Source organism: Boleophthalmus pectinirostris, unplaced genomic scaffold (genome assembly GCF_026225935.1).
Source record: "Boleophthalmus pectinirostris isolate CB_2022bp ecotype Guang Dong unplaced genomic scaffold, ASM2622593v1 HiC_scaffold_14, whole genome shotgun sequence".
Taxonomy (NCBI): Eukaryota; Metazoa; Chordata; class Actinopteri; order Gobiiformes; family Gobiidae; genus Boleophthalmus; species Boleophthalmus pectinirostris.
The window spans coordinates 17,232,214-17,259,106 of record NW_026571047.1 but is presented as its reverse complement, the minus strand read 5'-3'; the positions used below and the strand labels follow the sequence as shown (position 1 = coordinate 17,259,106).

The window sequence follows — 26,893 nt, the reverse complement described above, 5'->3', positions numbered from 1 at the left end:
ACACAGGCGCTTGAGTCTGACATCATGGCTTCACAGCTCTTCGCTGACTGGCCGGTGTGCAGTCTACAAGTTCAGGGGTTCTTGCAAACGTCTAGTGTATTCTGATTTTTGACCTAGTCACTGGAGAGAAATGAAATTGAGCAGAGGCACAAGGTGGTGTCCAGCCTGGCTACTTCCTCCTGGTTGTGTCCATGGAAATGTTGTTCCTTTGGCTAAACCCTTACACAGTACAGTACAAAACATACCTATCTCCTTAGAGAGTATTCCTAAGTATGGCTTTAACTTTCTCTTACTGTGGAATGGATGGGGGTTATGGGCCCTCAGAAAGTTAGGTCTACATACTGTACCTTAAAAGACAGGCTAATTCACTTTCACTATAAACTAGGCTATATAATTCACTATACACTTAAAAAGCAGCTGTGTAAAGTAAAGCTACTCCTCGCTTATGTAAAAGTTACACCAAAGGCTATCGTTTCGAGGGAAAAGCTGACACAAGCAGAGAAAATGCACATATATAACGCATTATGTTTTTTTTCTAAATTGCATAACACATTAGAAATCTGCTGTTCAAGAAACACGTGCTTATTTTCTTTTCAGTGTAATAAGGTTTCCATACAACCTGCCTTGTGTTGTGTCCTGTGGTGGTGGAGGGGCCAGATGAGGGGCAAGATGTGGGGTGGGTCCAGCGTGACTCAGTAGCCGTGGTCCTCTTCCTCTTCTTCCCTTTTGGCCCGTGAGTGCGCGGGGACTAACGCGCAGGGACAGTTTGAGTCATGTGGCCCGGGTCTCTGCAGCGCCGTGGTGCTTGTCTCTTCTCCTCAGCGATGATCACGGGACAGCCGCGGATGAGCGCTGACACGGGCCGTGGAGCAACAGCATCGCTACGGCCTCCTCTGCAGCGCGGTGAAGTCAAAGGGAGGTCAAAGTTCAAGAGCGCAACACTTACGCACACTGGGCTATGCACGCACTGGACTCACGGGTGTTGTAATACGCGGTGGTGTCGGGATGTATTTGTCACTGAATACGACGCGGACTCAACAAGTGCTGTCCAAAATGAAAACTACTTCCATTTTTCAATCTAGTTTGATGTTCATTTACATTTGATTCATAAATTAAGTCAAGTTAAGTTAGGTTTTCCTATGAGCCAATAAAAGCTTCACACGTTACAGATCCAGGAATCCTCTAGTTCAGGAGTAAATGCGTCATAACTTATTTATTTATTTATTTTCTCTTTTGACTCTTTGTCCTATTGATTTTTGGTTGCGGTTTATGCTGAAAATCATGAAATAAATAAATAAATAAATAAAATAAAAATAAATGGTATAAGACGAAAAGGTGAGTTCTGCTGTAGGCACTATAGGCCTATTATTGTAAGTGTCAGACAGCAGGTTTAATTATTCATGTTTACATAAATGGTGGCAGATTTCCAAATGTGCAAATTACATTGAAATCCTGACGTTGTTTCAGTTAAGTGAGAATTGTCTTTCTTTCTTTTTTTTCCAAAGGGAATTCAAGTTCAGTTCACTTTCAGACAATACTTTTACAGATCTGTTATGATTAAATATATATATATATATATATATATATATATATATATATATATATATATATATATATATATATATATATATATATATATATATATATATATCGACTTTCAAGTTTGATCTAAATCTGGCCTAATCACCAACGAGACAGAGCCAGTGTCTTGGAAGAGTGTCTGCTCATCGTTACCTAAGCATACTGAAGCACTTACGTGTCTTAGAGTCCAATCAATCAAATTGTTCTCAAATAGGCGACATGTTTAGTTCATAAATTGTTAGTCTGTGTTGAGAACTGCTCCTAATTGCAAATCCATACACAATCATGCTCTTTGTGCACTGGTCACGACATAAAACCACCATCAGTAAAAAGATGTCCAAAAACTGTCTGACTAGATTCCTACAGATGACAAGCATTAACAATATTAAATGCAAACTGGTCTTACTCCATATTTTAATTTGTGAATGCCTCTGTAATTCTAAATAACTGTGAGTGACTTGCATTAATTGTTAATTTACTGAAAATCAACAACTGAAAAGCTTCACACAACTCTCACTGAATACAGAGCAGCCAAAGCCCTCCAGGATGTATGCTCAGTGTAGCAAGAAAATACTAGCCCTCAGTCAATAATTTTAAATCCAAATAGTTATGGAAAAAAATACTTAGACTTTCAATTACTGCAGAAAAGGAAGACAAATTATGGGTACTAGTAACTAATTTTTAGAGTAAATACAGTGTTACTTTAACAGAACATACTCAAGCAGAGATATGAGAGGGGTTTTAATATGAGGTGTAGGGCTAGAATTAACTCTAGAACTATGACAACGTCTATGATTAATGTACTAATATTTAGAGCAACTACTGATTAGTCTTTCTTATGCTGTGCATGAGTGAGAGGTGGGGTTAACCAATCACAATGAAGTGTGGACTTTAAGGACAAGAAGATCACTTTAGTTATCTATTTAAGGCAGTGAATTCAAATACAATCAAAACTGTGATCTGGTCCTAAGAAAATCATGATATAAATTATGGTTTTATTGATATTAACTACTACGTACTACCAAATTACCAAACAAGTTAGACTATATTATGCAAAATTTACTCTTGTGAGCTTTAAGCCATGTTATAATGTTATTACCTCCTCAAAAACAGACCTGGAGTTGTGTTTTGTTTCATTCACACATGTTTGAGTAGCTCTTTATTAAATGCTTTGTACCGCCTTGTGATGTCATGAAATGGTAGTTTTCATGTTAGCAGCTCCTTTTACCTGTAGTTCACTAGAGACTGGAATATTCGAGTGCTGAAATTATCCAAATGATTCTAGTTAAGGTGTATGAAGTTTAAAAACACAGTGGATCACGTATTTTTTCATCTCTTATCACATGGTGGAAAGGAGTGTGTTTGAGTGTTTGAGAGAAGAACTCAGCCTAAATGTGCCGGGTTTGTGTATTAAACATGTGTGAATGAAACAAAACACAAAACAAAACTCCAGGTCTGTTTGTAAAGAGACATAGATCAGAAAATAGTCTAATATAGGCCCTTTAAGTAAATAAATCATCTTTTTATCAGTTAAAATCCTCTCAACCAAATTTGCTCATATAATAAATGTATCCAGACATTTGTGTTGTGTTCGTTTTACAGTCTTCTTCTTCCTACCTCTGATGGTGACAGCAGGCGGGGACAGAGCTGATGAAAACCCACTCAGACAGGAGATTCCAAAATGTCGACAAACTGCGCTGCCCCGGGACATCTTCCTGAACGCGATGGTGAGATTATGGACGACTTTACCCCCCACAAGCTCCAAATGATGTACTTTACTCCTGCAGAGAGGACACACATGCAGGGGTTAGACTCTTATACAAGTGTAGTGAGTGAGGTGGTAACTAATTACAAATACTCAAATTACTAAGTTCTTATAATTGAGTAGATGTTTTGGTGGGATATTTGTACTATTTTGTGAAGATTTTTAAACCTGTATGTGTAATTTTAATTGAGCCTAATCATATAGTGTGAGTTAGTGATTGCTGTCTAAGTTCCTATTACCCCAAAGCATTCTGTCTCACTGTTGTTTCTGCTCCTTTCTAAACCTACACACACACTCAAATGTCTGATCTGATTGGTCAGAGTAAAAAAAAAAAAGATATGAGAACATAATTCAGTTTTATAACAGTTTGATGAATGAGGTTTTGTATAAAACTGTGGACGTAAATAGCTTTTAAAACTGCCTTTAAAAGGAACTACTGGTAAAAGTAGTTTAAGTAGTATTATTTTGATACTGTATACTCTCAAATTTTACTTAAATGTGCACTATGTAACTTTCCAGGTGGAGGGTTTTCCACCTGCATGCCTTAAAGAACTTGTCTATCTTGCATTCTCTGAGCCTCTCCATTGATTTGACATGTAACTTGTCTGATAGTTGCAGATAGTCACTTGCTTGACTCATGGAGATGGATAGGTTTAATCTCATACTGTGGACCATTCCAGGTATGCCAAATAAGATCTCCATGGAGACCAGTAGGACAGGTGATCCACCAGAAAGGTTACATAGTGCGCAGTGTGTAATACGCCTTAAAGCCTTGTAAAAGTGCTCCACTGTAGTCATTATTCATTTACTTCACACTCTGTGATGATAAGCTTCTACTGTACCCACAGAAATGAAGTATCTTGCTAAGGACACAATGACAGAACTTTGTCCAAGCAGGAACTGATCCTCCGACCTTCAAGTTGGGGGACTACTAGTCTAACCACTGAGCCACTGTCAGTCAAATAAGTAAATTTGGCAGCAGTACCACTAAGACAACTTAAGATGTTCACCTTTTCACTTGACACCTGCAGAATGAAACCCAATTTATATTCAACACCGATTCTTCTCCACCGCCGCCACCCCTCTGCGCCCGGAGCATTCACACTTTCTGGTACAGATATAGTCGCCCTGCATCTGGCCTCTGTGCGTCTGTCTGAAAGAAGAGACTGAGAAAACGCACACTTGGAAATCTCTATACAACAGCTGGCTGCTTGGAAACGCATGGTACCCCCTGGATCAGTGCGGAGCCAGCTTTAAAAGAGGCTACAGCTAAGAATAGAGTGAACTGTGTGTCTATGGGGGTGTAAATTTCTAATCTGTAATGTCTCATTTACAGATCAGTAATGTTAGAAAAATCAAACCTTAACCATAAATTATCATTACATTATTTTTCCTATGTAATTACTTAAAGGTGCACTGTGCTTTGCCTGGAATGTTCCATGGCATGACATCTAGTATTTATTCATTACAGATGTTTCTATTACTCAAAAATACAATAATTCCTTCTGTGAATAGGGTAAAATCTGCACAGATCTGAATTGTAATGTAGTGTAGTGCTGTAACCTGCTTGTCTTGTGATAAATAGGTTTAATCTATACTGTGGAACATTCTAGATAAGAATAAAAACATAACATTGGCAGACCCTCCACTAAAAATGTTACCTATAATGTTGATACAAAGCAGCAATTTGGATATTAAGATAATCTACTCAAAATGAATATCTTAATTATATGTGTGTAACTCATCGGTTGTTTGTTGCACTGAAAAACTTTCACCAGCAGAGTAATTTGTTGAGTAATAAATACATACATCTAAGTACATTTTCTTTCTTGATTCATCACCTTTCTTTAAATGGGTTGACTTTTCTGCTACATGTGTGAATCATAAATGCATAGGCTCCTCTCATTGTCTCACTGATGTTTGTGTATGATGAATCATGTGTCAGATTTGTGGAGCGGTGGTTGGCTGACCCGCCCACTGCAGGCCCTTCACTTTACATTATTTCTGCAGTGCTCTGACGCTCACAGGGACCACACCGGGGGGACGTGTAGGAGCCAGGAGAGCCACATGAAGGCCAGAGGGGGATCGGTGCCAACATGATGTCACCACTGTCTCCTATGGGTGCACATTTTCATTCACGCTCAAGTGGGCAGAGCAAGGAAAGGGAAATGGTCAGGATTGTATGGAAATTGTATTGTACTGATAAGTGTTTTTTTTTTTCTTTTTCTGGAGGACTTACTGATTTAAATATTACACTACTAGTAAAAGGTTTGGACACACCAGCTCATTCATTGTTTTTCTTTATGTTTACTATTTTCTAGATTTTATAACCTAATACATTTTATAACAATATATTTTAGATACAGATTCCTCAAAATAGCCATCCTTTCCTTTATTCACAGAGCTGCAAACACTTGGACTTCACAGTGTTTACAACATTGTTATGATGCCTTCCGTGCTAGAGTTCATCCATGAAAAAAGATAAATGCATTTTTTAATATTCTACAATGAGTAACAAAATGCAAATTTGTAAACTATTGTGCTCTGTAATAACCGCAGTGTAAAGTAATAATGATTTTTTTCCACTGTTAGGTTATGTGTTACAAGTAAATAAAGAGACAATATAGAAGAATATATTTAGAGTTTGATTTATCTTACAATCAGCAGCTTGTTTTAAAACTTACAAGTGAGTGTGCAAGAAAATAAAATTGTAGTACCACTCCCCAAGTTAGAGAATACATTGAGAACATAGCTTTGTCCAAAATCACATCATAAAATCCCCAGGGAAATCCATACTTTAACCATTATAAAACAGATTGTCTAATACATTCGTCTTCATTAGCGTCATTAACACAATCTTGACATTTCACCAAAAATTAAACTATTGCTTTTTGCAGCAATTAAGATTCCTCTCACTACAAGCTGCTATTTCATCCAATTTAGCATGTTTATGAGTGGGGACTGCTCTGGCATTTGGTGATTTTGGAGGTTATCTTAATAATTAAAATTGGAGCAGAAACTTACAGGTGCCAAAGTGACTTCTAGACTACTAAAAATGAAAATAAAATACAGTATTTTCTAATAATTGGTGCTTTTTATGTACATCTATACAAGCTAATTGAAAAGGTTTTAATGATATAACAAAGGTGAGTGGCTTGTAACTGTATGCACTACTGGTGCATATAAAAAGGCAATTTGTCTAAAAAAAAGTAACTGGAGGTGATGGGTGAACATAATCTGAAAAAGTTAGGTACTACTTCAGTTTGTCAAAATTGCACGTAAACCCCTTCACGCTAAACCATATATGTCAGTGCAAGTTATGCTAATAATGTAGGTAAATCCGTATTACCAGCGGTGCGTTTGACACTAATCTCACAGTAAAATGTAGTCAGTGCCTTAACCCTTGCTTCCCCTTATAGCCCTGATCACTTATTTCCTATTTGTTTCCCTATTAACTGTTAGGACAATAACATCTTGGCCGCATACAGCAGTATCCCACCCAGACTGGCAGAAGCAGCGATGGCGATGACCCTCACTAAGAGAAAGTCCATGGAGTCCTCCAGTTTGGTGTGGAGCTTGAGGACCTGACGATGGGTGTCCTCGCGGCTGCCTGAGTTCTCGATGACGTGGTTGGCAAGGCCGCGCTTCTCGTTGAGGGGCATCTGAGCGGCCACACGCTGCTCCGCCTGCTCCTGGGTCAGACCGTCCCGCTGCATCAGGCGCAGCAGCTGAGTGGCAGGGTCACTGAAAAGGAACCGACAATAGTGGTTATTTATGGTGCTGCTGGAGAGAGGCTTGTTAAAAAATATACAGAAGCAGAGTCGAGCTAACAAGGAAGAGAAAGGAGCAACTGGAAAATGCAGCCAATATCTCAGAAAAGTGAACGTTTAATGGGCGTATTGTGTCAAAAAACAAAATAGTTATTATTTATCATCTTAAATTCAGACACCTGTAAACAAACAGTCTGGAGATGATGGAGGATGGAGAAAATGAGGCGCTCACCAGTAAACTACGACAGTGTGGTTAAGAAACTGAGTGAGGCGCCGTGTCTCAAAGAGAAGGGGCACATCCAGCACCACATAGCGGTAGCCTTAGGAGGGGAAGCACAGCGAAACAGATTTAATTAGAGCAAACACACTTTAACACAGTGGACTGAAATGTAACACAATTAGCTTAATTACTTTGCAAGAATAAACTATTTGTGTAGAGAAAGTCATTTTAACCTAAACTTCAAGCTTTGAGACTGGGATGACTGGGTTGTTGCTGTGTAATGACAAAGTTATCGCTGTTTCAAAACAATATCTAAAACGTATATATTTTCTATTATTTGTAGATTTGCCTCAACCGTGTTTCAAATCCTTTGTGACAAATTATCTGGCTCTTACCGTGCATTCACTGCTGCTTTAACGAAGTGGGCAGAGACGACTTGTCACTCACCTCGGAGGAAGTAGAACAGTATCTGTTTAAGCATGGCTTTATGGATCTCTGGGTGCGTGATGGAGTTCAGCAGCTTCCTCTTCTCTGCATTACTGAAAATGACTTGACCCAGCTTCTGCCTGTCAATCTCTCCATTTTCCAGTAGCACTTCTGAGCCAAAATGGTAGACTATACGGTGGTAGGCAGGGGTATTTGGTTCCACAACTGTAACAGAAGAATAGTATTAAAAGTCTAAAATGAATATATTATAAAACCAATACGTTAGAATAATTACCAACATGTGCAAACACCAAGCACATATACGTCTACATAACTGTTCACCTAGTTGTGTGACCTTTTAATCCTGACATTAGTAAAACACTAGCCGCCAGTCAGCAAAGACAGCCGTGATTCATGTGCTCTGTCGCTGAGGGTTTGTCTTAACAAGCTCCTAAAGGCTCAACCTCTTTATGTCCATTACAACTGCTCCAGTAACAGGACATTAGACTATGAGCCACTCTCATGTGCAATTAGGGGACTTTAAGTCACAAGTATATGGTCAGATGCTTTAATACAAAATGTCGGAGTGCACAAACATTACTAATGCGTACACAACTATAGAAGTAGCACCTTACCTTTTCTGGCTACAACGTCTGCATCTATAATAGGACAGCCCAGCTCACGCAGCATTGAAGACACAGTACTCTTCCCAGAGGCTATGCCCCCTGTCAGCCCCACCAGGAACATCCTGAGGGAGAGATGCTGAATTAAACTATTTAACACAATTAACACGAAGACACAAAATGTAGTATGAACAATACATTTCTAAAAAGCAATAAACACCTGAATTATTCTACTATACTACTTACTACCAGGTTTTGCTTACTGATTGGTGAGTATTAACAGTTAAATAGATTAACTTTAATGATGAAAATGCAGATCAGGGATGACAAGCAAAATTATGAAAATGACACTGTTATGATACACTATGTACTCGTTCGTAGAGTAAAAAGCGCCCCCTGCTGCATAAATAATCAACTGCCTTGGGGCTGCAGAAATTTACATTTATGATTGACAGAAGTAATAATAGCTTTTGAGGCCAATTTTTGCCACGCGAAAAAATAAAATAAAATAAAAATAAGGGGGGTGCATAAAACACTCAGGCATTTCTCAATCAATCAGTCAATTATTTACTTTAGTTTTACAGCTTATGTTAGAAATTTAGATCACAACGTACAAGTTTTAACGTTGCTTTACCTTAAAACTGCAAAGTGCTCCTTCAACAACTTTATTTGAGGAATCCAAGCAGGCTCCCTCGACCTGCAGGGCTGGTACAGTATAACACCCAGTACAGTACAGCTACTACCAGGCTAAAGCTAAAAGAAGTCCAATTCATTTCACAACGACATCAACAACACGTCCAAACACAACCACTGCCATAACTAATTAAGTACGAGAGTTTCAGCTTAGGCTATCCGTGTACTTTTGTGTGATTTTGTTATTCAACTTACTAACTTTAGCATTCACTCGACTGACAGCTAGCTACTTAGCTTCATAGCTTCACCACGCGCAACCACAAAGTCTTTCCGTGTTGTTACGATAGCTCACAATAGTTCCGACAAAAAACAAAACAAAATGTTCCCAACTTTTTGTTTATTCACATTAAACAAAAGTAAGAGCTGCATGAAATTAAAACAACTTAAAATATATACTTTGAAAGCATTCTGACACAAAATCGTAAAAGATTGCAGCTTTATGATTTATTTCCAGAGTCTGTTGAAGAACTGGAAGAATTATGCGAATGTTTTGAACGTTTTCCTTTGTAAACAGTTTCATCCCCGTTCTCTCCTTCCCGTTCCAGTCTGCCCCTTTTCACAAAATGAGTTATCCTTGACTCCAGGCTCTCACAGCATGGGCGCTCTAATAAGGGTTTATAATTCTTCTGTCTCGAACCTTCAAGAAGCAAGCAGTGGTTTGGTGGCTCAGCACCTGGGGAGCAAGCATCTATATTAGGGCTGCAATGATGAATCAGAATACTTATGACAAATCAACTATTCAAGAAATTACTTCTAATAATTGTTTATCCATATCCTGATCTCTTAAACATGCCAAAAGATGTTTTATCACAGAAACAGTAGACAATATTGTGTGTGTATTAAATCACATTACACTTCATTTATAAATATTCTCTATCTGGAATCCTTCAACCAGCCGATTCTTACATGTATGTGATTAAAAATGCATAGAAATATCAAAGTGCAACAGAAATTATTGTTTGAATAGTCAACTACTGTAAACCAAAAAAACTACTGCTAAAATAATTGCTAATTTAAGCAATAATGTACAGGACTTTTTCCAATTGCAGAAAAAGTATTGGTTTGTTTAAATTGCTACCTTTTGCTTCCAAATCCTGGAGCATGCCAAACAGGACACTGGCTCGAACTGCACTCTGTGTCCAGTGTTGCTGTAACGTGGCCAAAGTGTAGCTCACTTCCTCTTTCTCTTGTGTCCAGCTCAAACCGTCAAAATGACAATCGAACAGGACAAGAGGGTAGTCTACTGCCATGCTAGAAAAGGTGCAGAAAATTATTATCAATAAGAAATAGCAACAAAATATAGCAATTGTATAAAAAATGTCTAACTTGTACTGTGGTTTCCTGGGGTTTTTCGTAACATCCATAAGTTGGTCAATTATATTAGGGTCTTCCAGTTTTTGCCCTATTAAAAGAAGCACTGCCATCATGCACCGCACCTGCCAAAACAGACAACATTGTATTAAGTTTTTAATAATCAAATATTTTATCTAGAGGAATGAACACAATATAAATACTTTTAATGGGGGTTTTGTCCTAACTTGTGGAAATTAAAAAAAAAATAAAAAAATAAAATTTACCTGGTGATAAAGGAAGGCTAGTCCTTTAATCTCAAAGATAAAGAGCTCGTATGGGTCTGCATTGTTGGCTGACTGTGGTTTTGCTGGTCTCACTGAAGCAGACAGAATGGTCCTCTCAAACTGGAGCACTCCGTTACCAACATCCATTTTACACAGGTTACGGAAATCATGTGTTCCTTCATATCTGTAAATTAATACTGACAAGTTAAATACATGTTTTCCCTGTCATTTTACCATAACTATCATATTGGTATGACATGGTGCTTTTCAGCTGACACAGATCATGCCACTAAACCTGAATGTTCCACAGTTTGGCATTAAATCTATCTTCATGTAGATAAGTTGTTAGTACCACTGAGCATATAAAGGTCAGATTTCAATAAGAATGCATGAAGAGTTGAAGGCTATAAGAAAAGAAGGCTAAGATTAACACCATACTGTGGAAGATTGAAGGCAGAGCATTAAAAAAAAAAAATACACATTGCATCTTTAAATTACACCTGCCTTTTTGCAGCTTCAGCCATAAGATCCACATCCAAGCAGCCTCTGGGGAAATAGTATCTATATGTTCTGGACTGACAGTCAAAACGTGCACTGAAGCCCACTGCAGCAGGAGACCAGTCCAACACTCTTATGTCCGGAGGCAGCACTCTGTTCAGCATCTTTACATATGGAAGCTCTGGAATCGCTACTTTGTCCTTGGCAGTCGCAACATCCACATTTTCAGGGACTATCACACCCAGTCCTCCACAAAACTGGTTTGAACGCAAGTCGATGCTTATGACCTAAAAGAACAAGAATAATGCAAGGTCATTTACTTTCTATCTGGGATCATTTCAGGTCATTTTAAAAATTAACTCTGTAACGTGTTCCACTAGTCTCCACAAGGATGTGATTGCTTTGCCTGGCATGCTCCAGAATATGGCATTACTCTTATCGCCCATCGCCAAGTAGACAAGCCTGTAATAGTGGGCGACAGTAGTTCAGGTGGTAGGGTGCTTGTCCACTGTTGTCCACTGGTCTCGAAATAAACATCATTGGTCGAGTGGTCTGATCCACTGACTCACAGGTTGACGGTTCAATTTCAGCTCCCACAGATGAATGCTGTCATTGTGTCCTTGTCCATGTGTGTGAATGAATGTGGGTGAGTGGTTCCTTGTTGTAAAGTGTTTAGAGTGCCTTGAAAGTGGAAAAGCGCTGTAAAAAAATTTGACCATTTACCAACATTTTACCACCACTAGGTCATGTTTCAAATCAGAACTGTGTAGAGGCAACTATGTTCACAGTAAGAATGAATCTTTTCAGTGATTTCTGAGAAATTAAACACTCCTGACGGAATAAATATAGAAATGTAAAAAGTCATACTATGGAACTTTCCAGGCAAAGCAATGATACATCAAAGGAGACCAGCAGGAGGCGGTTTAAAGTGCACTTTTAAATCTAAATTCACAGACCTGAGAAAATGCACTGACTCCTTTATCCGTGCGTCCACAGCGGTGATAGTTTGAACTCTGTCGGTCCTGGATGAGTCTTGTTTTGAGGAGCGCTTCAAAGAGTCTGGCCTCCACTGTGTTATCTGTATTTTCCTGAACTGCAAAGCCCTGGTAGTCCCATCCCAGGTAGGCCAATCTCAGAGCCACGTGGCGCTTGGGGTGAAGTGAGAAATCAAAAGGACGTTTCTTGCCTTCTTTCTTCTGTTTATTATTGGACTTGTCCGTCTCATCTTTAGCATCACTCATGTTCTGTGGTAAATCTATGACCCGATAGCGAACTCTTACAACTTACAACACCGATTACAATCAAACAATAATTGCTGAACTAAGCATTTTCTAAAAATGTCATAATTAATCAAATTACTGTAGTTTTGAGAGATGTTGCAGAAGTTTTCTCCAACCTGCCGTGTGACACACGCTGGTTCACGTCTTGATGCGGGACCGAAATAAACGACGGAATCATTTCCGAGTAGATATTCTGGGTAATGTAGTTTTGTCTTTCCTCAACAAAAAACCGCCACATATTTACGCATTCGTCGCGCTTTTCCAGCTGAAGGTACTTCATTTAAGTAAGCTAGATGGTGAACGGTGATGATGGTCGACTCTACCACATTTTTCACCAAACAAAATATTTTTGTGAGGGATTAGATTGAAAGTAGTTTTAAATATATTTTTTTAAAATTAAAAAGGCATCTTGAGAAAGCTGTAATTAGCAGTGTTGGGAGTAATGTATTATAAAAGTAATGTATTACAGTAATGCGTTGATTTTTGCTGTAACGCAGTAATGTAAGGCATTACAGGGGGAAAAATTGTAATATTTTACTCGGTACAAATATGAGTAACGCGCGTTACAATGCTTTTTTAACCTGGATTGAAGTGGTGGGTTTTTCTTCATAGAAATTCGCTAAAATCACCGTGAAATCAGCAGCGGTGAAACGCCGGAGACGCGGCCGGATAGACCTTCAGTTAACCGCGGGCGAAAGGACCGACCCAGAACTCTACGCTGTTTAGACCTGGTTTAGACCTGGGTCACTTCTGGTTTAGACCTGGTTTACAGTCGTCCCTCGCTCTAACGCGATTCACTTTTCGCGGTCTCGCTGTTTCGCTGATTTTTAGAATTATTTTTTGTGCAATTTTGCATGCCTTTTGTTTTTAGTGTATGAACACGTATTGCGTTCCTCCCGCTGTGTCCTGACTGGCTGAGGGACTCCTGTCTCCTGAACAGTACAGTACAGAATATGTTCAGCTGCCAAATTTAAATAAATGTTCAATCTCTAGCAGTGTGCTTCTGAAGTGCTGTATGTCTGCAAGTTTTCTCTCCGACAAAATCCACAACGTCGACGAAAGGTTCTGCACCGACAAAGTCTCCTGCGCTCACACCCAAAAGACAGAGGACGATGCAACCATCGCACAAAAAGTTGGACTTCTGGACACGTTGAAGGAAGGTAGAAGTTACGCGCTGTAGCAGAGTTTTGCACCGGGTCTTGTACCCGCAAATAGTTGCTGAAATCAGGACCGTGAGCCCGCGCAGCAGGGTCCATAAAGCGCGATCGGGCGACAGCCGCTCTTACCTCCATGAGGTGTGGAGCAAAGCCGGTCCTTTCTCCTGCGGTCACCTTCGAGCACATCCTGACAGTGAGTCCTGTTTTAGTCCTAGTTCAGTTCTGGTTTAGTCCTCCTCTTCAGTCCTGGAATCAGTCTGAGGTTAGTCCTGTTATAGTCCTGGTTTAGACCTTGTTTAGTCCTGGTTCAGTCCATATACGGCTCAAAAGTTCAGCTTTTTCGCAGTTATTTTGGTGAGAGTAACTTAAAGTAATGCAATAGTAATGTAATGCCTTACATTTTAAATGCAGTAATATTGTAATGTAACGAATTACTTTGAAATGACAGTAATAAGTAATAAATAACGCATTACAGTTTTAAAGTAACTTGCCCAACAGTGGTAATTAGATTATTACATTACACTTTTATTCTCAGTAAGCCTGTATATCTGTTTTCTTTATATGCCCATGTTAAAGCAAAGTGTCATTTCCTAACAACACTACTAATATTAATCATACTAAAATATTCAAATGTACGGTTGAAAAGGAAAAATGCAATGCTGTTGGGGCATAGGGCATGGCACTGGATTTACTTATTTGGGCAAAAATGTAATGCACAACTTTAAATATGCTTGCACAAATCCTTGCCTTCACCCATCTTATCACAAATCTAAAGCAGCTTTTAAATCAACTTGAAATACATCAGTTTTCCTTTTATAGTAATACATGTCTTGTGTGTTTTTCAGCTCCTTCACAGTGACTGGTAGCTCTTGCTCTGGGCTCCTGCTGCCATCCTTCTCTGAGCTTCTAACATCTGGTTGGGGAACAGCTGTGCGGGCCAACCCTACAGGCCAAAGCATGGACCAGCGGATTCACTGACAGACTAGGGAGCGGAGCTTCTGCATTTTGGAGTTTCTCAGAGGTCAGGCCAGAGCGCTGCAGGGGGTCGAGTTACTTAGTCATTTCAGTCACTTCCTTTAGAAGACCAAAGCAGATTCTGAAAATGCTGGGGCAAGATGTATTTTCAAAACAAAAGCTTATTACAATGGTTGAAAAATGTCACACACAGTTAAACTAGATTCTTAAGAATATAAATTTGACAAGTTTTGGGGAATTATTGTAGACCACGTCAGTTACAATAATGTGACCCGATATGGTGTTTATGTGAAAATGTCTCAATTTTATATCATTGTTCACAGAAATGCGCTGGGCCCTGTAATTTGCATTTATGATTCTTGATTCATGCTTTGTATCTATATAAAGTCATGAGTTTTGCCTACTCATTTACTAATGTTCAAAATCATATTTTTTCATTCATTCTAAAGCAGTGGTTCCCAAACTGTGGAATCGAATGACCCAGTATAATACAATAATATAATACAAAAATAATATAACTATTAGATAGGTTTGAACTGCAGCATCCACAGATATTTTCTTGAACTGTATCAGAGTACGAGGTATGCAATAAAGCCATAAACTGCTGTCACTTCCAAGGCCCATCTCAAGAGGGCTCTGTTGAACCCATAACTCCACATCCTGCCTCTCCTTTAGTCATTTGATGGGAACAGTGGGCAAATTGATGACATTCTTTAGCTTTTAAACCCCTTTTTCAAAACAGGAAGTCCCATCATTACCACCGAGGCACAGAGGACAGAAAATACAACCCTTGCCTTTCATTTTGCCCTTTTTCCTGTTTTGAATTCCAAAGCTCTTTGTGATTGACTATGATAAGCTTAATTGTCCGGAAAAGTGGACTGTTACTAGTGAAGTTCCTGTGTACCATTTTAAATAACCATGTAAGGTATAATTGAAAGCTCATATATTTCAAAGTAAGTATTCTGCATTAGTTTACCTTATATGGTTGTGTTTTAGGAATGTACCCTACATTAAGCATGCCGTAAGTCTCACAATATGAGCATTTCTTTAATTACTATGACAGTGTTTCTTATGAAAAATGTAGTCGTGACGCACCACAGAGTAAATATTTGCAATAGCATCATGTACTGTTACTTTGCATGCCTGTCCAGTGTTAAAACTGTGGACCAGACACAACTCCATCCTCCATCAATCACTCTAGACTAAGCTCTAAACGACATGTTTGTAGCCTGCGTCCCGACATATGGTACTACTTTGAACATACCAGGAAACTGTTCCCACAAATGCGTCTATTAGGAATCACATTAGAACAAAAGGGAGCTGTTATGCAATCCCTGTTAGAGCGATAAGCACAACAACATCAAAAAAGAGACAGCGGGCTTTACAAGTCTCATTTCACTCTAGCTCCTATTTTAAACACACAGCTTGCTTGTATAATGTGCTGTGCCATAAGTAAACAGCAAGCAAGTGTGGTTATGGTTTCAGTTCTAATCGTAGTTGTAAAATAATTTCGATATCTTAAAGTAGAAATGAATGTGCTGCTTTGGTCTGTTTAATGATCTTCTGACAGGACATCGTCCACTTCCAGCGTGTTTACAAAAAAAAATTGGTATTTCGAAATAACATGTTTTATCTGTTATTTTTTGTAAACAATATTGATTCATATATGCATGGTCTATTTAAAGGTGGACTAAGTAACCTTTCTCTTGTAGGGTCTGTCACTTGCTTGTTGCCATGGATATGCTACTGCTGTGGTTTATCTGAAATGTTCCACAGTATTCCATTAAACATGTATATCTTGAATTTATTGTGTTACAGGTGTATGAATTACTCAAAATGCCGATGAAAAACATGCAAGCTTACTGTGAGTGGGGCTTCTCTACAGAGCTTACCTTGTCTTCATGAGATAGATAAGCTTAATGCTGTACTGTGGTAGTCAGGCTGGCGCCACCTAGTGTCTCCGCTCAATTTTATTTCTCCTCAGCGACTAGGTCAGGAATCAGAATACGGTTTGCAAAACCCCCAGAAGTGCAAGTTTGGGCGCCAGCCAATCAGCGAAAAGCCATATATTTAGTGTTGTCAACGATTCCCGAGATTGAGGATTTAAAGCCAGAATAAAGAGAATGTTCGGTGAATTTCATCAAGGGGAAAGACGTTATTGTCCTTCTTCCTTAATATACCAGTTAGCCCATTAGCGGCGCATTACATACATCACGACTAAATAGCAGTGATTGGTTAAAATATTAAAAGTACCCACCTACCGTCGAAACTGTGAGGTCAGACAGTTTCTATGAAGTGAAACGAAGGCTAATACTGTGGAACATTCTAGGCAATAATATCCTTATGTTTAGGATCCGCTACCAAAACAGAAAAATAGTGCACTTTTAATTAGAACTAGAAAAGCACTCAGAGAGTACAGACCTCCGCCAAGGACTACCCCCATTTTTTATATAAATTGCGATAAAATCAGTCTTCTGGATCAGATCTGGATCAGCCTTTGGAATATGAAAGAGGATCCCATTGTCCATCCCTGAGTCAAATTTCATGGGGTTTGGTCAATAATTAACCGAGATATTGAGAAACAAAATTTTTGGCCCCATTTACCACAATGTTAACTAAAATTTCAAAGTGATCCAGAATCCAGGATTTCTTCCGGATCACCCCCAAAATGAAATCAGTTCTTCCTTTTCACATTTCCAACAAATCCTGAAAATTTCATCAAAATCGGTCCATAACTTTTTGAGTTATGTTGCTAACAGACAAACAAACAAACAAACAAACAAACAGACAAACGCCGGCAAAAACATAACCTCCTTGGCGGAGGTAGTTATCAAGTTGAGCATAAGTATGAATGATTACAAAAGCTATTCACTGCCAAGCAAAGATAGTAAATGCTACAAAGATCCAGTTTTTAAAAAGTAACAGAACATTCTTGTATCTCCCTTTGAATATTCAAGAAAAACTCTGTAATCTACTGAATACAACTTTAGTCCAGAGTTATCCTCCTCTCCGGCAGGTCAAGAGGCTATCATTTAGGTGCAGTCATTTGCCCCTCCCACTCCTCTCCCAAATCCCACCCCCACAAGTCTACCTTGAATGATTTCCAACATGTTGTGGCTCAGTTGCTGATAGGCAGAAAGCTGCTCTACAGGCTTGTCCTGATTCCTCCTCTGTGTCTGACAATAGCTGGTGGCTGCTTTGTGTTTGCAGGGGATAACATGCTCACTTGAAACACGCTGTTGTCAAAGACCATTTTATGAAGGTAAATGCATTTTAAACCTACTTTTGACTGTTGTTTCTATTAGTTTATTATCACTCTGCTTCTCAAACTGGGGTGCCGGTGCGACTGCTGGTGCGTGTGCTTCTTCTGGTGGTACTTAGAAGTCTGTTGCAGGTAAAGTTATGAAAGTTTTTTGAGACATTTTATGCATTTTTAGCCATATACTGGTTGAGTTTAGGCATTTCTTCAGTTGTCCAGATATTTCCTAATGGGCTGTTAGTTGGTTCATGTTTAGTCAACAATGATCTTCTTGTATCTCTGCTCCCTAGTGTTTTGTCTCTCCCACTCAATTCCTATGGTCTTTAGCCTTTCAGTTCTTCACAGAATTTCTCAGTACTGTTTATTGTAGTCTGGGGAATTGGAGTCTCTTTCCAAAAACCCCTCCTGTAACTGTCCCAAAGATAGGGAAAAGCAGGGAGCAATAACACATGGGTTGCACATTGTACATATTTCTTCTTTGAGCTATTTGTGACTGTGTGCTTAAGGATGGACAAAGGAGCCAAGGAGTTGTTTGTGTCCACTTTCCGACTGGCCTTAAAACCTAGAGTTGGATTTTTCAGTTCGGATAAAGCCAAAGAGAATGGCGTGGAGGCAGAGAACAAAACAGGGAAGCATGGATCTGCACCAGGTAATAGTCTTATTTATTAGTTAAAGATGTACTGTGTAACTTGTCAGGTGGAGGGTCTGTCACCTGCTTGTCTCTGTAGAGATGTGACTAGAGTGTGTGGAGACCTGCAAGACAAATTACAAGTTGGTTTTGTGGAAAGGTGACACTACTCATAGTAATCATTCATGTTTTTTTTAAGATTTGAGCAATAAATAAAGATAGAACTAAAGTGTTGACATCTCTGTGGAGACTAACAGGTTGTGGATCCTCTCCAGAAAAGTTCCACAGTGCACTTTTAACTTTCAGTGCTTAATACACTGTAATGAAAGCTGCTGAACATATTGGACAAATGTGTGACAAACTGAAAGAAGGCAAAAAAGACTGTTTAAAATGCTTGATTATGGCAATTTGGCAAGCTTTTAACCTTGTTTACTGTGGTGCAAACAAACTATCCTCAAACAATTTACATTTGGAAAGAATGTGAGGCTAGTTTTATAATGTAAATCATATTTCAAAGTGCAAGAAGGAACACTTTTGGCCTGTTTCAAGCCTGCAAGACTCTAGAAATCATGACATTCTGATTTGTACCTCTAGGAAATGTTATCCCCTTTCTTCTAATTGTATTGTCTGTTTACTGTGTATTGCATGAGAACTATTTGTATTCCAATTTTAACACATGCCTCACCCCACTGTGACCCCTGGGAGCAAATCATGTAAATGTTTACTCTACCCTGTACATTACTTCTACTTTGAGGAAAACGTGTGCCACTCTTACAGCAATTACTATGTTAAAAACCCGTTACATGCAAAGTGAATTGGTTTCCTTGTTTTGCCTAAGGTTAGTAGCGCCCCAGATGTTAATATTAAAATGCCAACCGTTACACAGTGATTGATAGTGTCACAGTGCCCCAAGGCTTTCCCATACACATTCATGGTGCTAATTACATTCCTGTGTCCGCTAGTGACCATCCACTTCCCGCTGTGTGTGTAGATGGACATTCCAACACTGCACATGGTGGGAATGCTCAACACAGGCTACAGTATTCCCAATGGAAGTCTGGATTTAGCTTCACAACACTGATCTGAAATGACAGGAGATTATATGGTGAAAAGACCGGAGTCGGCGAGATCCAGCTATAAATAAGATGAAAAAGATGGTCTGATAAATGGTACCATGGCAACGTGTTAATGATTTAAAAATGTATACATTACCTTGTTTTTAATACTTTAATAGAAAAAGTAAAACTAGACATTGTAGCATTAAGGGAAGTCACAAAAAGAGATACTTATCGAACTAATAGGGGTGGGATGAGACAAATCTTCTTCGAGACAAGACATGAGATTGGGTCCATGAAAATGAGACAAGACACGATTTCGGCATAATATAAAATGAATAAATTGTGCAATTCAGTTCACAATTTCAGCCTCACTTTTTTAATTTAATATTTTTGCTCACATTGTAGCACTGCTTTTTGGAACTACAGCTTGTCAAGGGGTGTAACTCAGCAAACATGACCCTTTTTATTGTCCAAGCTAATAGTAAACACATGGGGGAAAATGTCATGTGATCATTTTCCTCACGCGTGCTCTGTCTGGTGACAATTAAATCTCGCAAGATCTTGTGGCACGATATCTTGTCTCAATATTAAAACTATATCAATACTGAAAATAACAAAAACAATTGGACCTTTTATTGGAAATTGGGCATTTCCTGAATAATTTTTATGTTCTTGACTTATATCAGAGCTGTATGTTACTACTAGAGAAATGTATAATTATTATGGTATCAAAGTCAGTATCAAGTACTTTTCTTAGCATCAAAACTTCCAAAAATATTAAACAACAGTAGTAGTCATATTTGTAAAAGTTCTTGACAACTTCTACTTTCATCTTTAAAGTTAAAATGGTTAAAAGGGGTTAAAAGCCAAAGTAATATCAAAGTTGTTTTCATTCTTAGAAATTGCACGTGACAAGAATGGAACAATCTGTTAGACTTGGCTCGTTCACTATGTTGCAAACCCCAAAATATTTTTTCAACAAAAACAAGAAAGGCCAAGTTCAACAGATATCTTGGACAATGGTCAACATCTGTTAATGCATAGTCTTAATGGCAGTGTAGTGGAAATGAATGATGTGGTGTTTATCTGTTTAAATTCCACTCTGTCCACAGCTCTCAAAGTAGAAGCCCCAGAGTTCAAAGAGTCGCTGCAGGACTGTGTTGTGTGTGAAGGAACTGATGCCACTTTTCAAGCAGTTATCTCAGGAAGTGCTCCTCTGACGGTTTCCTGGACGCACAATGGTGAGTGTCTGAGCAGTGTAACTTGGTATTTACACTATACATTACAACACTACAACATGAGACAAGAGGAGAAAATGAGACAAGAGCATATTTTTAAACTTAATTTGTCATATGAGCAGGAAATAAACACATTTTTCCAGCTATCTGAGAGGGTTAGGATTATACATTTCACTAAGTTATAGTTGGTACAATTATATTTATGTTTATTTATTGCACACTTTTGAGCTTTATGCCATGTTATAATGCTGCTACCCAAACAAAAATATACCTAGGTTAGTGTTTTGTTTCGTTCACCCATGTTTGAGTAACTCTTTATTATTAATCTGTCTACATCTCTAAAGCTTAAAATGCCCTCTTACACCTTGTGATGTCAAGAAGTTAACAGCTTTCTTTTACCTTTGGTTCAGTGGAGATGGGCAATTCCAGGGCTAAAATTATCCAAATGATTCTAGTGAACAAAGCATTTTCTGTTTGAGAGAAAAACTCACCCTAAATGTGCAGGGTTTGTGTGTTAAATATGTGTGAATGAAATAAAACACAATTTATTATATGTTTCTGATGAGGAAACATTATACCAGATCAGAAAATAGTGTAATATAGGCCCTTTAGAGATTTGCTAAAATTGTGACCTAGTTTTCTCTAGTTTGACTGTTTTATAGTTTTAATTCCTGGTTGGACATGGGCATGAGATAAATATTGACTATCTCACTATAACTATAATTCAAAAAACATGCCATATGCACTTTATATAAAACTCTTGTTCCTTTGAGCGTAACCTTTCGTTACAACAATACGATTCAGTCAGTGTTCCAAGTACAACTATGTCCTTTTAAATTTAGTTTTAAGTTTCTATTTTTACTTCACTCAAATAAACCACAAATAATTTCAGTGGAATGGAATATGTTTTTTCCAAGCGCTACCACAAATGTGTTTGTGTATGCAGTGGCCCCAACCCCTGTCCAATCCCCTTACACCACTGTACTGATGGAAAACTTCCACAGAAACAATATATTTACAGACTGGAGACTGTAATATATTTGGATAACCTCAATTGTGTACACAGTGAAGCCTTGTGCCCCGAATGTAGACCTGCAGACAGATTCAATATCCTCTGTTGACTTAATCATTTGAATATTGGTTGGGTAACGCAACACAAATCTCTAAATTTCACTTTTATAATGTTGCTGTGGCCTCTTGTTTTCAAAGCTGTCGAGTTAGAACAAGGACATAATAACAAAAATGTTCAGATGGTTTTATATTAAAGATAACGTCAAGATTGCATTGTTTCTTTGCAGGCAGAAAGTTCCATTCACATAAGACTTCCTTCCACAATGGGGTCGCGACTCTGCCTTTATACAGCTGTTCCTTTGCGGATGCTGGTTCATACACATGTACAGTTGAAAACACAGCAGGGAGACAAACTAGTAGTGCTGCCTTATACGTAACAGGTAAATTATTAGTTATTTGTTTCATTGTTGTGTCCTGGTTATAACCAAACCGGTCTGTGTACTGACGCTTTTGTTTGTTATGAATTAGCATTAAGGGAAATCCACTCAGGAAGGAACCATGAGGTGAAGAGTGAGGTCATGAGCAAAGTGGAGGCTACCAGAAATAGTCAACAAACAAAAGACGAAAGAAAGCACAAAGTGGAACAGCCAAAAGGTAAGGTTTTTAATTTACCAATACAATGTCTACCAATACAACATAATATAGTGGAAGCTGATTTGTTGATTTGTTAAAGGTCAAATTAAATGGTTAGTGTTAATTAGTCAGCTCAGGAGGGACATAAGTGATGATGTGGCACTGGTTGTCATGGTAAACTGCTGAGAAAAGGACTAAGCTGTGATATTTTTGTATGAAATGAGGCTAGTAGGTGACTAATATGTATGCCTTTTTAAAAAAAGGCAAATACGTTACCAAATCCCAACTTTATTTTGTTTTGTTGTTGTTTTATTAGACATGTTTGTTCATAATGTGGATGAGTGAAATGTGAAATGTGGGACCAGCCTCTCAAATCTGCAAAACAAATTTATCTACGGGTACGAATAAAGCAACAAATCCTGATTTTTAAGGGATTTGACCAGCATAAAATACATTTACATGGATTTTTGTTCATATATAATCTGTAAAAGAGTCAAAGTGATTGTTAAAAAGCATGTACACGAAGAACAGAAATTAATTCAGATATCACACAACAGAGGTGGGACCAGGTTGTATTTTTGCAAGTAAGTCTCAAGTCTTTGACCTCAAGTACGAGTCAAGTCCCAAGTCAAATACAAGCAAGTACAAGTCAAGTCTCGAGTCACTGGCCCATAAGTCTAAGTCAAGTCCAAGTCGTCTGCTTTGAGCTTCAAGTCATTTCCAGTCTTTAAACCAAAGTACCAAATAGAATTTAGATTTTTGTTATTTATATGATTTTTTAAAAATGTCTTGACAAGATTTTAGTGTGAATCATTACAGTCAGAATAGAAAGAATTCAGATTTAAAAGTGCTTCTCAAGTCTTCTCAAGTCACAGGCCTCAAGTCTGAATCGAGTCTCAAGTCTTAGTCCATTTTATCAAGTCAAGTCTCAAGTCCTGAAAATAGTGATTCAAGTCCAATATCGAGTCCAAGTCACGATTTGTAAGTCCCCACCTCTGTCACACAAAAATCCTTACATATGATTGAATTTTTGCAGTATCTCTATTTATGTATATTTATTTATATACATGTATATTTTAATGTACTTTACTGTGATGTATCGGCCTTAAAAAGTGCTTAATTCACTCAACCAAACATGACTGCTTGAATGTGATTGGTTAGAAATCTCTTAAATCTACCTACCAGGGTTCACCTGATAGCCCCGCCCACTTTGGCAGGTTCCACTCACAAGACTCGAGGTGATTTTGAGGGCATGTTATAAGCCAGTGACTTTTAAATATTTTGTGTATATATTAAACTGTAAGTATTGTGTGCTTTAGATCCTCCAGTTGAATTTGTGAACGCTCCGGATAAAGTGGAGGTACGCATTGGTGAGAAAGCCAGACTACACTGTGAATTCAAGAGTGTTTCGGTCCCTGTGGCCTGCTGCTGGGTCTACAACAAGGAAAAGGTAACAGATAAAGAAGCGTTTGATACTTTATTATAAGCAGCACATGTGAAAGTAGTCCCCAAAATATTAGAGTTTAAAGTGAAAAAGTACTAGTATTGTTGGTGTTGCAGTTTTTTCTACTGAAATCTTCTAGGTTACATGACTGCAACGTCTACTGTTACTTCTACTAGTACTTGAAATACTATTACCACTACTACTACTATTGATAAACGTCTGCCAATGTTACTTTCTTTTACTTTACTAGACCTACATTCAAATCTGAACCTTATAACTCCCTTGGCAATTTCATATTTACTTATACGCAACACAGATTATCAGTATATTTACTTTTACCTGAATGGTATGTGTAATTCCTAAATGGGAAGTACTGCTGAGGAAATGTATCTAGTTACATTTTACTTCTTTATTCTAGAGGCTGCTGTGGTAATATTGATACTTCGGACGGAAGTAAGTACTTGTATTATGTTTCATTTCTCTTTGCAGGTGGTGTTGGGAGGGACGAGGATCTCTTTTCGGAGTAGTGAATCACAAAGCAGTGTGGAGATCTCTCAGGCTTGTCCAGAAGACCAGGGCTGCTACACTGTTGTTGTACGGAACCGACAGGGTTTTGCACACCACAGTGTAACTCTTAGTGTTATTGGTAAGTCCTTTAATATGTTTAATGAGTTGTGCATACTTTCTCCAGTTGGCTGCCAGACTACAGGACAAATAACAAAGTTTCTAGATGTTCAGTTTTTAATTTTGCTTCAATTTCTGGGTCAGATCTGACTAGAGATAAAATTTTGACTGTAAACCTGTAGGAGACTGATTTAGTCTAGGTTATTGTTAAATGTGTAGTCACAGGCATTACATCTCTATGGGGACAAGCAGGTTATGGACCCTCCACGAGAAAAGTTACATAGTGCATTCTCATTTGTACTTATTAGAGATCGACTGATAGATATTGGTTGTTGAATATTTGTGCTTTTTACTGTATTGGCTCTATCGGCCTTAAATCTCCAACACAGGCTATTTTGTTTGGGCCAGCCAACTGCATAAAGAATACACACAAAACTTTATTTGAGCACTTCAGCGCTTTAAGGGCACTGCAAAAATGTGACTACACAAACAGATGACTGAATTTGGTGGAAATAAACTAAATTGGCCCTACATATCGGCCCATAAAAAGAGTTTATCAGCCATCTTTTTCTCTGGATTCTAAATGGTATCTTAATAGCCCAAGGAAAAAAACATATCGGTCAATCTTTAGTTCTTATTGTGTAAAGTTTATTTAAGGCTGATAACTAACAGAAAGCTAATAATTTTCTATTTTGTCCTTAGACCGGCCAGACCCTCCTGCCTCCCATCCCGTTGTATCAAAGCTGACTTCAAACTCTCTGGTGCTGTGCTGGACCGGCCCGAGCTACGACGGCGGCACGGCTGTTCTGGGATACATCGTGGAATTCCGAGAGGAGAAGTCCGAGAGTTGGACCGAAGTGACCGCAGACTGTAAAAACACATGTTATAAGGTCAAATCCGGATTGGAGCCACAAGGACAGTACCGCTTCAGAGTCCGCGCATTTAACTCTATAGGGGTCAGTGTACCCAGCCAACAGTCACACTGCATCACCATGGCAACTGAGAGTAAGTGGCCAATATTTTATTTCATTCCAATTTCTGAAAAAAGTATAAAGTATAATCAGTTTTTTTTTTTTTTTATTTGAAGAAAAGAAAGAGGAAGCACCAAAATATGTAGATGTCACTGTCGACACAAAAAACAAAGTGAAGGATCATTACGATGTCCATGAGAAACTAGGAGTGTAAGTAGAATTTTAATAATAGCAAATTTACAAATGAAACTAATGATATTTTTTATTTTTAATTTTTTTCTTCACTTCTAACTGCTCTAATATTTAAAGATGCACTATGTAACTTTTCTGGTCCCGGTAACCATGGAGACCTTATTGTTTTGCCTGCAAGTTTCCCCTAAAATAATCAACTTGCATTTATTTAATTATAGGTGTTTTCAGTGCTAAAAGAGACACCTAGCATTATAAGCGTGGTCGTCTCTCCACATATTGGGATTTTGCAGCTGATGGTATCAAAATTCCCTGGGTGTGATGCTGACTCAATAGGAAGTGCGACAGGAGGCTCTTCCGGCTCCTTCTGACCCTGGCTCCAATTGACTTGCATTAGGATTTTGTCACCCCTCTTTCTGTAATTGCTGCAGTGAGCGTCATCATTTTAGTCTTAAAATGTTCATAATAACCCTCTCTACATGATCCTAAATTTTCTTCCGCTATTTTGTCAGTCAGAAAAATCCTATTCATAATATGGAACCAGATTCACTCCTCATTTGAGCGACGCTGAACACTATGGGTGACGTCACACTCGCTTAGTCCACTTCTTTTATACAGTCTATGTGCTGACTGAAGCCTCTGCTCTGTCTGAGGCATTATTAGACTTTAATCTGTGCCTTATTTTAACACAATAAAGAACTGACTTAGCTGGAATTGCAACAGGGGAGGTGATTTGTGCTGTTATACAAGTTTCTCGTACATAAAATTTGTCATAAGCTTGCGGTTTTTCAGTTGATTTTTATTGAAAATCAATCACCTAAACACAATCATGAACTTTTTTTGTGATCACAGGCTCCTGAAAATGTGCTGTTTAAGTCCATTTTGTGTCTTTTCTTGCGTTTTCAGACTATCTTAAAACTTCTTTGACAGTGTTTAATAATGTGTGCGTTGTGTCTCCATGGTAACGCATAAACATACACAGGGATACATGTAAAACACCCCCTGCGTGATGTCACTGCAACTTATCAGTACAACCTGTAGGTTAGGCTGATGGCGTCACCTTCTTATCTCTGTGGAGTTGGATTGTTAATGTTGAATGCCACACTGTAGAACATTCAAAGCAAAGCAATGATATCTCCATGGAGACAAGCAAGCGGTGGACCATTCTTTACCAGAAAAGTTACACGGTGCACTTTTAATGCTGCCATGCCATCTGCTTTGCTTTGCCTGTTTTCTTTCATTTCATTGTTTTACCAAAGTGCTTTATAAAAAT

At 38.4% G+C, this 26,893-nt stretch overlaps 3 protein-coding genes across 6 annotated transcripts; 1 reads left to right on the top strand and 2 right to left on the bottom strand.

Moving 5' to 3' along the window:
* Positions 1–5,978: 5,978 nt before the first annotated feature.
* dcakd (dephospho-CoA kinase domain containing) lies at positions 5,979–9,327 on the bottom strand. The gene is made up of 5 exons (XM_020918305.2): positions 9,020–9,327; positions 8,398–8,510; positions 7,784–7,987; positions 7,349–7,436; positions 5,979–7,090 (listed from the first exon to the last, which is right to left on the bottom strand). The coding sequence occupies exons 2-5, from the start codon at positions 8,507–8,509 to the stop codon at positions 6,805–6,807; spliced, it is 690 nt and encodes a 229-aa protein (XP_020773964.1). The 5' UTR covers position 8,510; positions 9,020–9,327; the 3' UTR covers positions 5,979–6,804.
* Positions 9,328–9,400: 73 nt separating this feature from the next.
* On the bottom strand, positions 9,401–12,593 carry pus3 (pseudouridylate synthase 3). 2 transcript variants are annotated; one of them, XM_020918357.2, is made up of 6 exons: positions 12,110–12,593; positions 11,160–11,440; positions 10,656–10,839; positions 10,405–10,514; positions 10,157–10,329; positions 9,401–9,751 (listed from the first exon to the last, which is right to left on the bottom strand). In XM_020918357.2, the coding sequence occupies exons 1-6, from the start codon at positions 12,392–12,394 to the stop codon at positions 9,516–9,518; spliced, it is 1,269 nt and encodes a 422-aa protein (XP_020774016.1). In that variant the 5' UTR covers positions 12,395–12,593; the 3' UTR covers positions 9,401–9,515. The 2 variants fall into 2 exon arrangements, with proteins under 2 accessions (XP_020774016.1, XP_055006252.1); XM_055150277.1 differs by having other exon boundaries at positions 10,157–10,514.
* A 5,103-nt stretch (positions 12,594–17,696) lies between these two features.
* On the top strand, positions 17,697–25,645 carry LOC110154205 (myosin light chain kinase, smooth muscle-like). 3 transcript variants are annotated; one of them, XM_055150362.1, is made up of 10 exons: positions 17,697–17,827; positions 17,947–17,959; positions 18,331–18,473; positions 20,623–20,751; positions 22,047–22,199; positions 22,288–22,413; positions 23,712–23,842; positions 24,326–24,482; positions 25,163–25,465; positions 25,548–25,645. In XM_055150362.1, the coding sequence occupies exons 3-10, from the start codon at positions 18,332–18,334 to the stop codon at positions 25,643–25,645; spliced, it is 1,239 nt and encodes a 412-aa protein (XP_055006337.1). In that variant the 5' UTR covers positions 17,697–17,827; positions 17,947–17,959; position 18,331. The 3 variants fall into 3 exon arrangements, with proteins under 3 accessions (XP_055006337.1, XP_055006338.1, XP_055006339.1); XM_055150363.1 differs by lacking the exon at positions 17,947–17,959 and having other exon boundaries at positions 17,699–17,827; XM_055150364.1 differs by lacking the exons at positions 17,697–17,827; positions 17,947–17,959 and having other exon boundaries at positions 17,978–18,473.
* Positions 25,646–26,893: the final 1,248 nt, after the last annotated feature.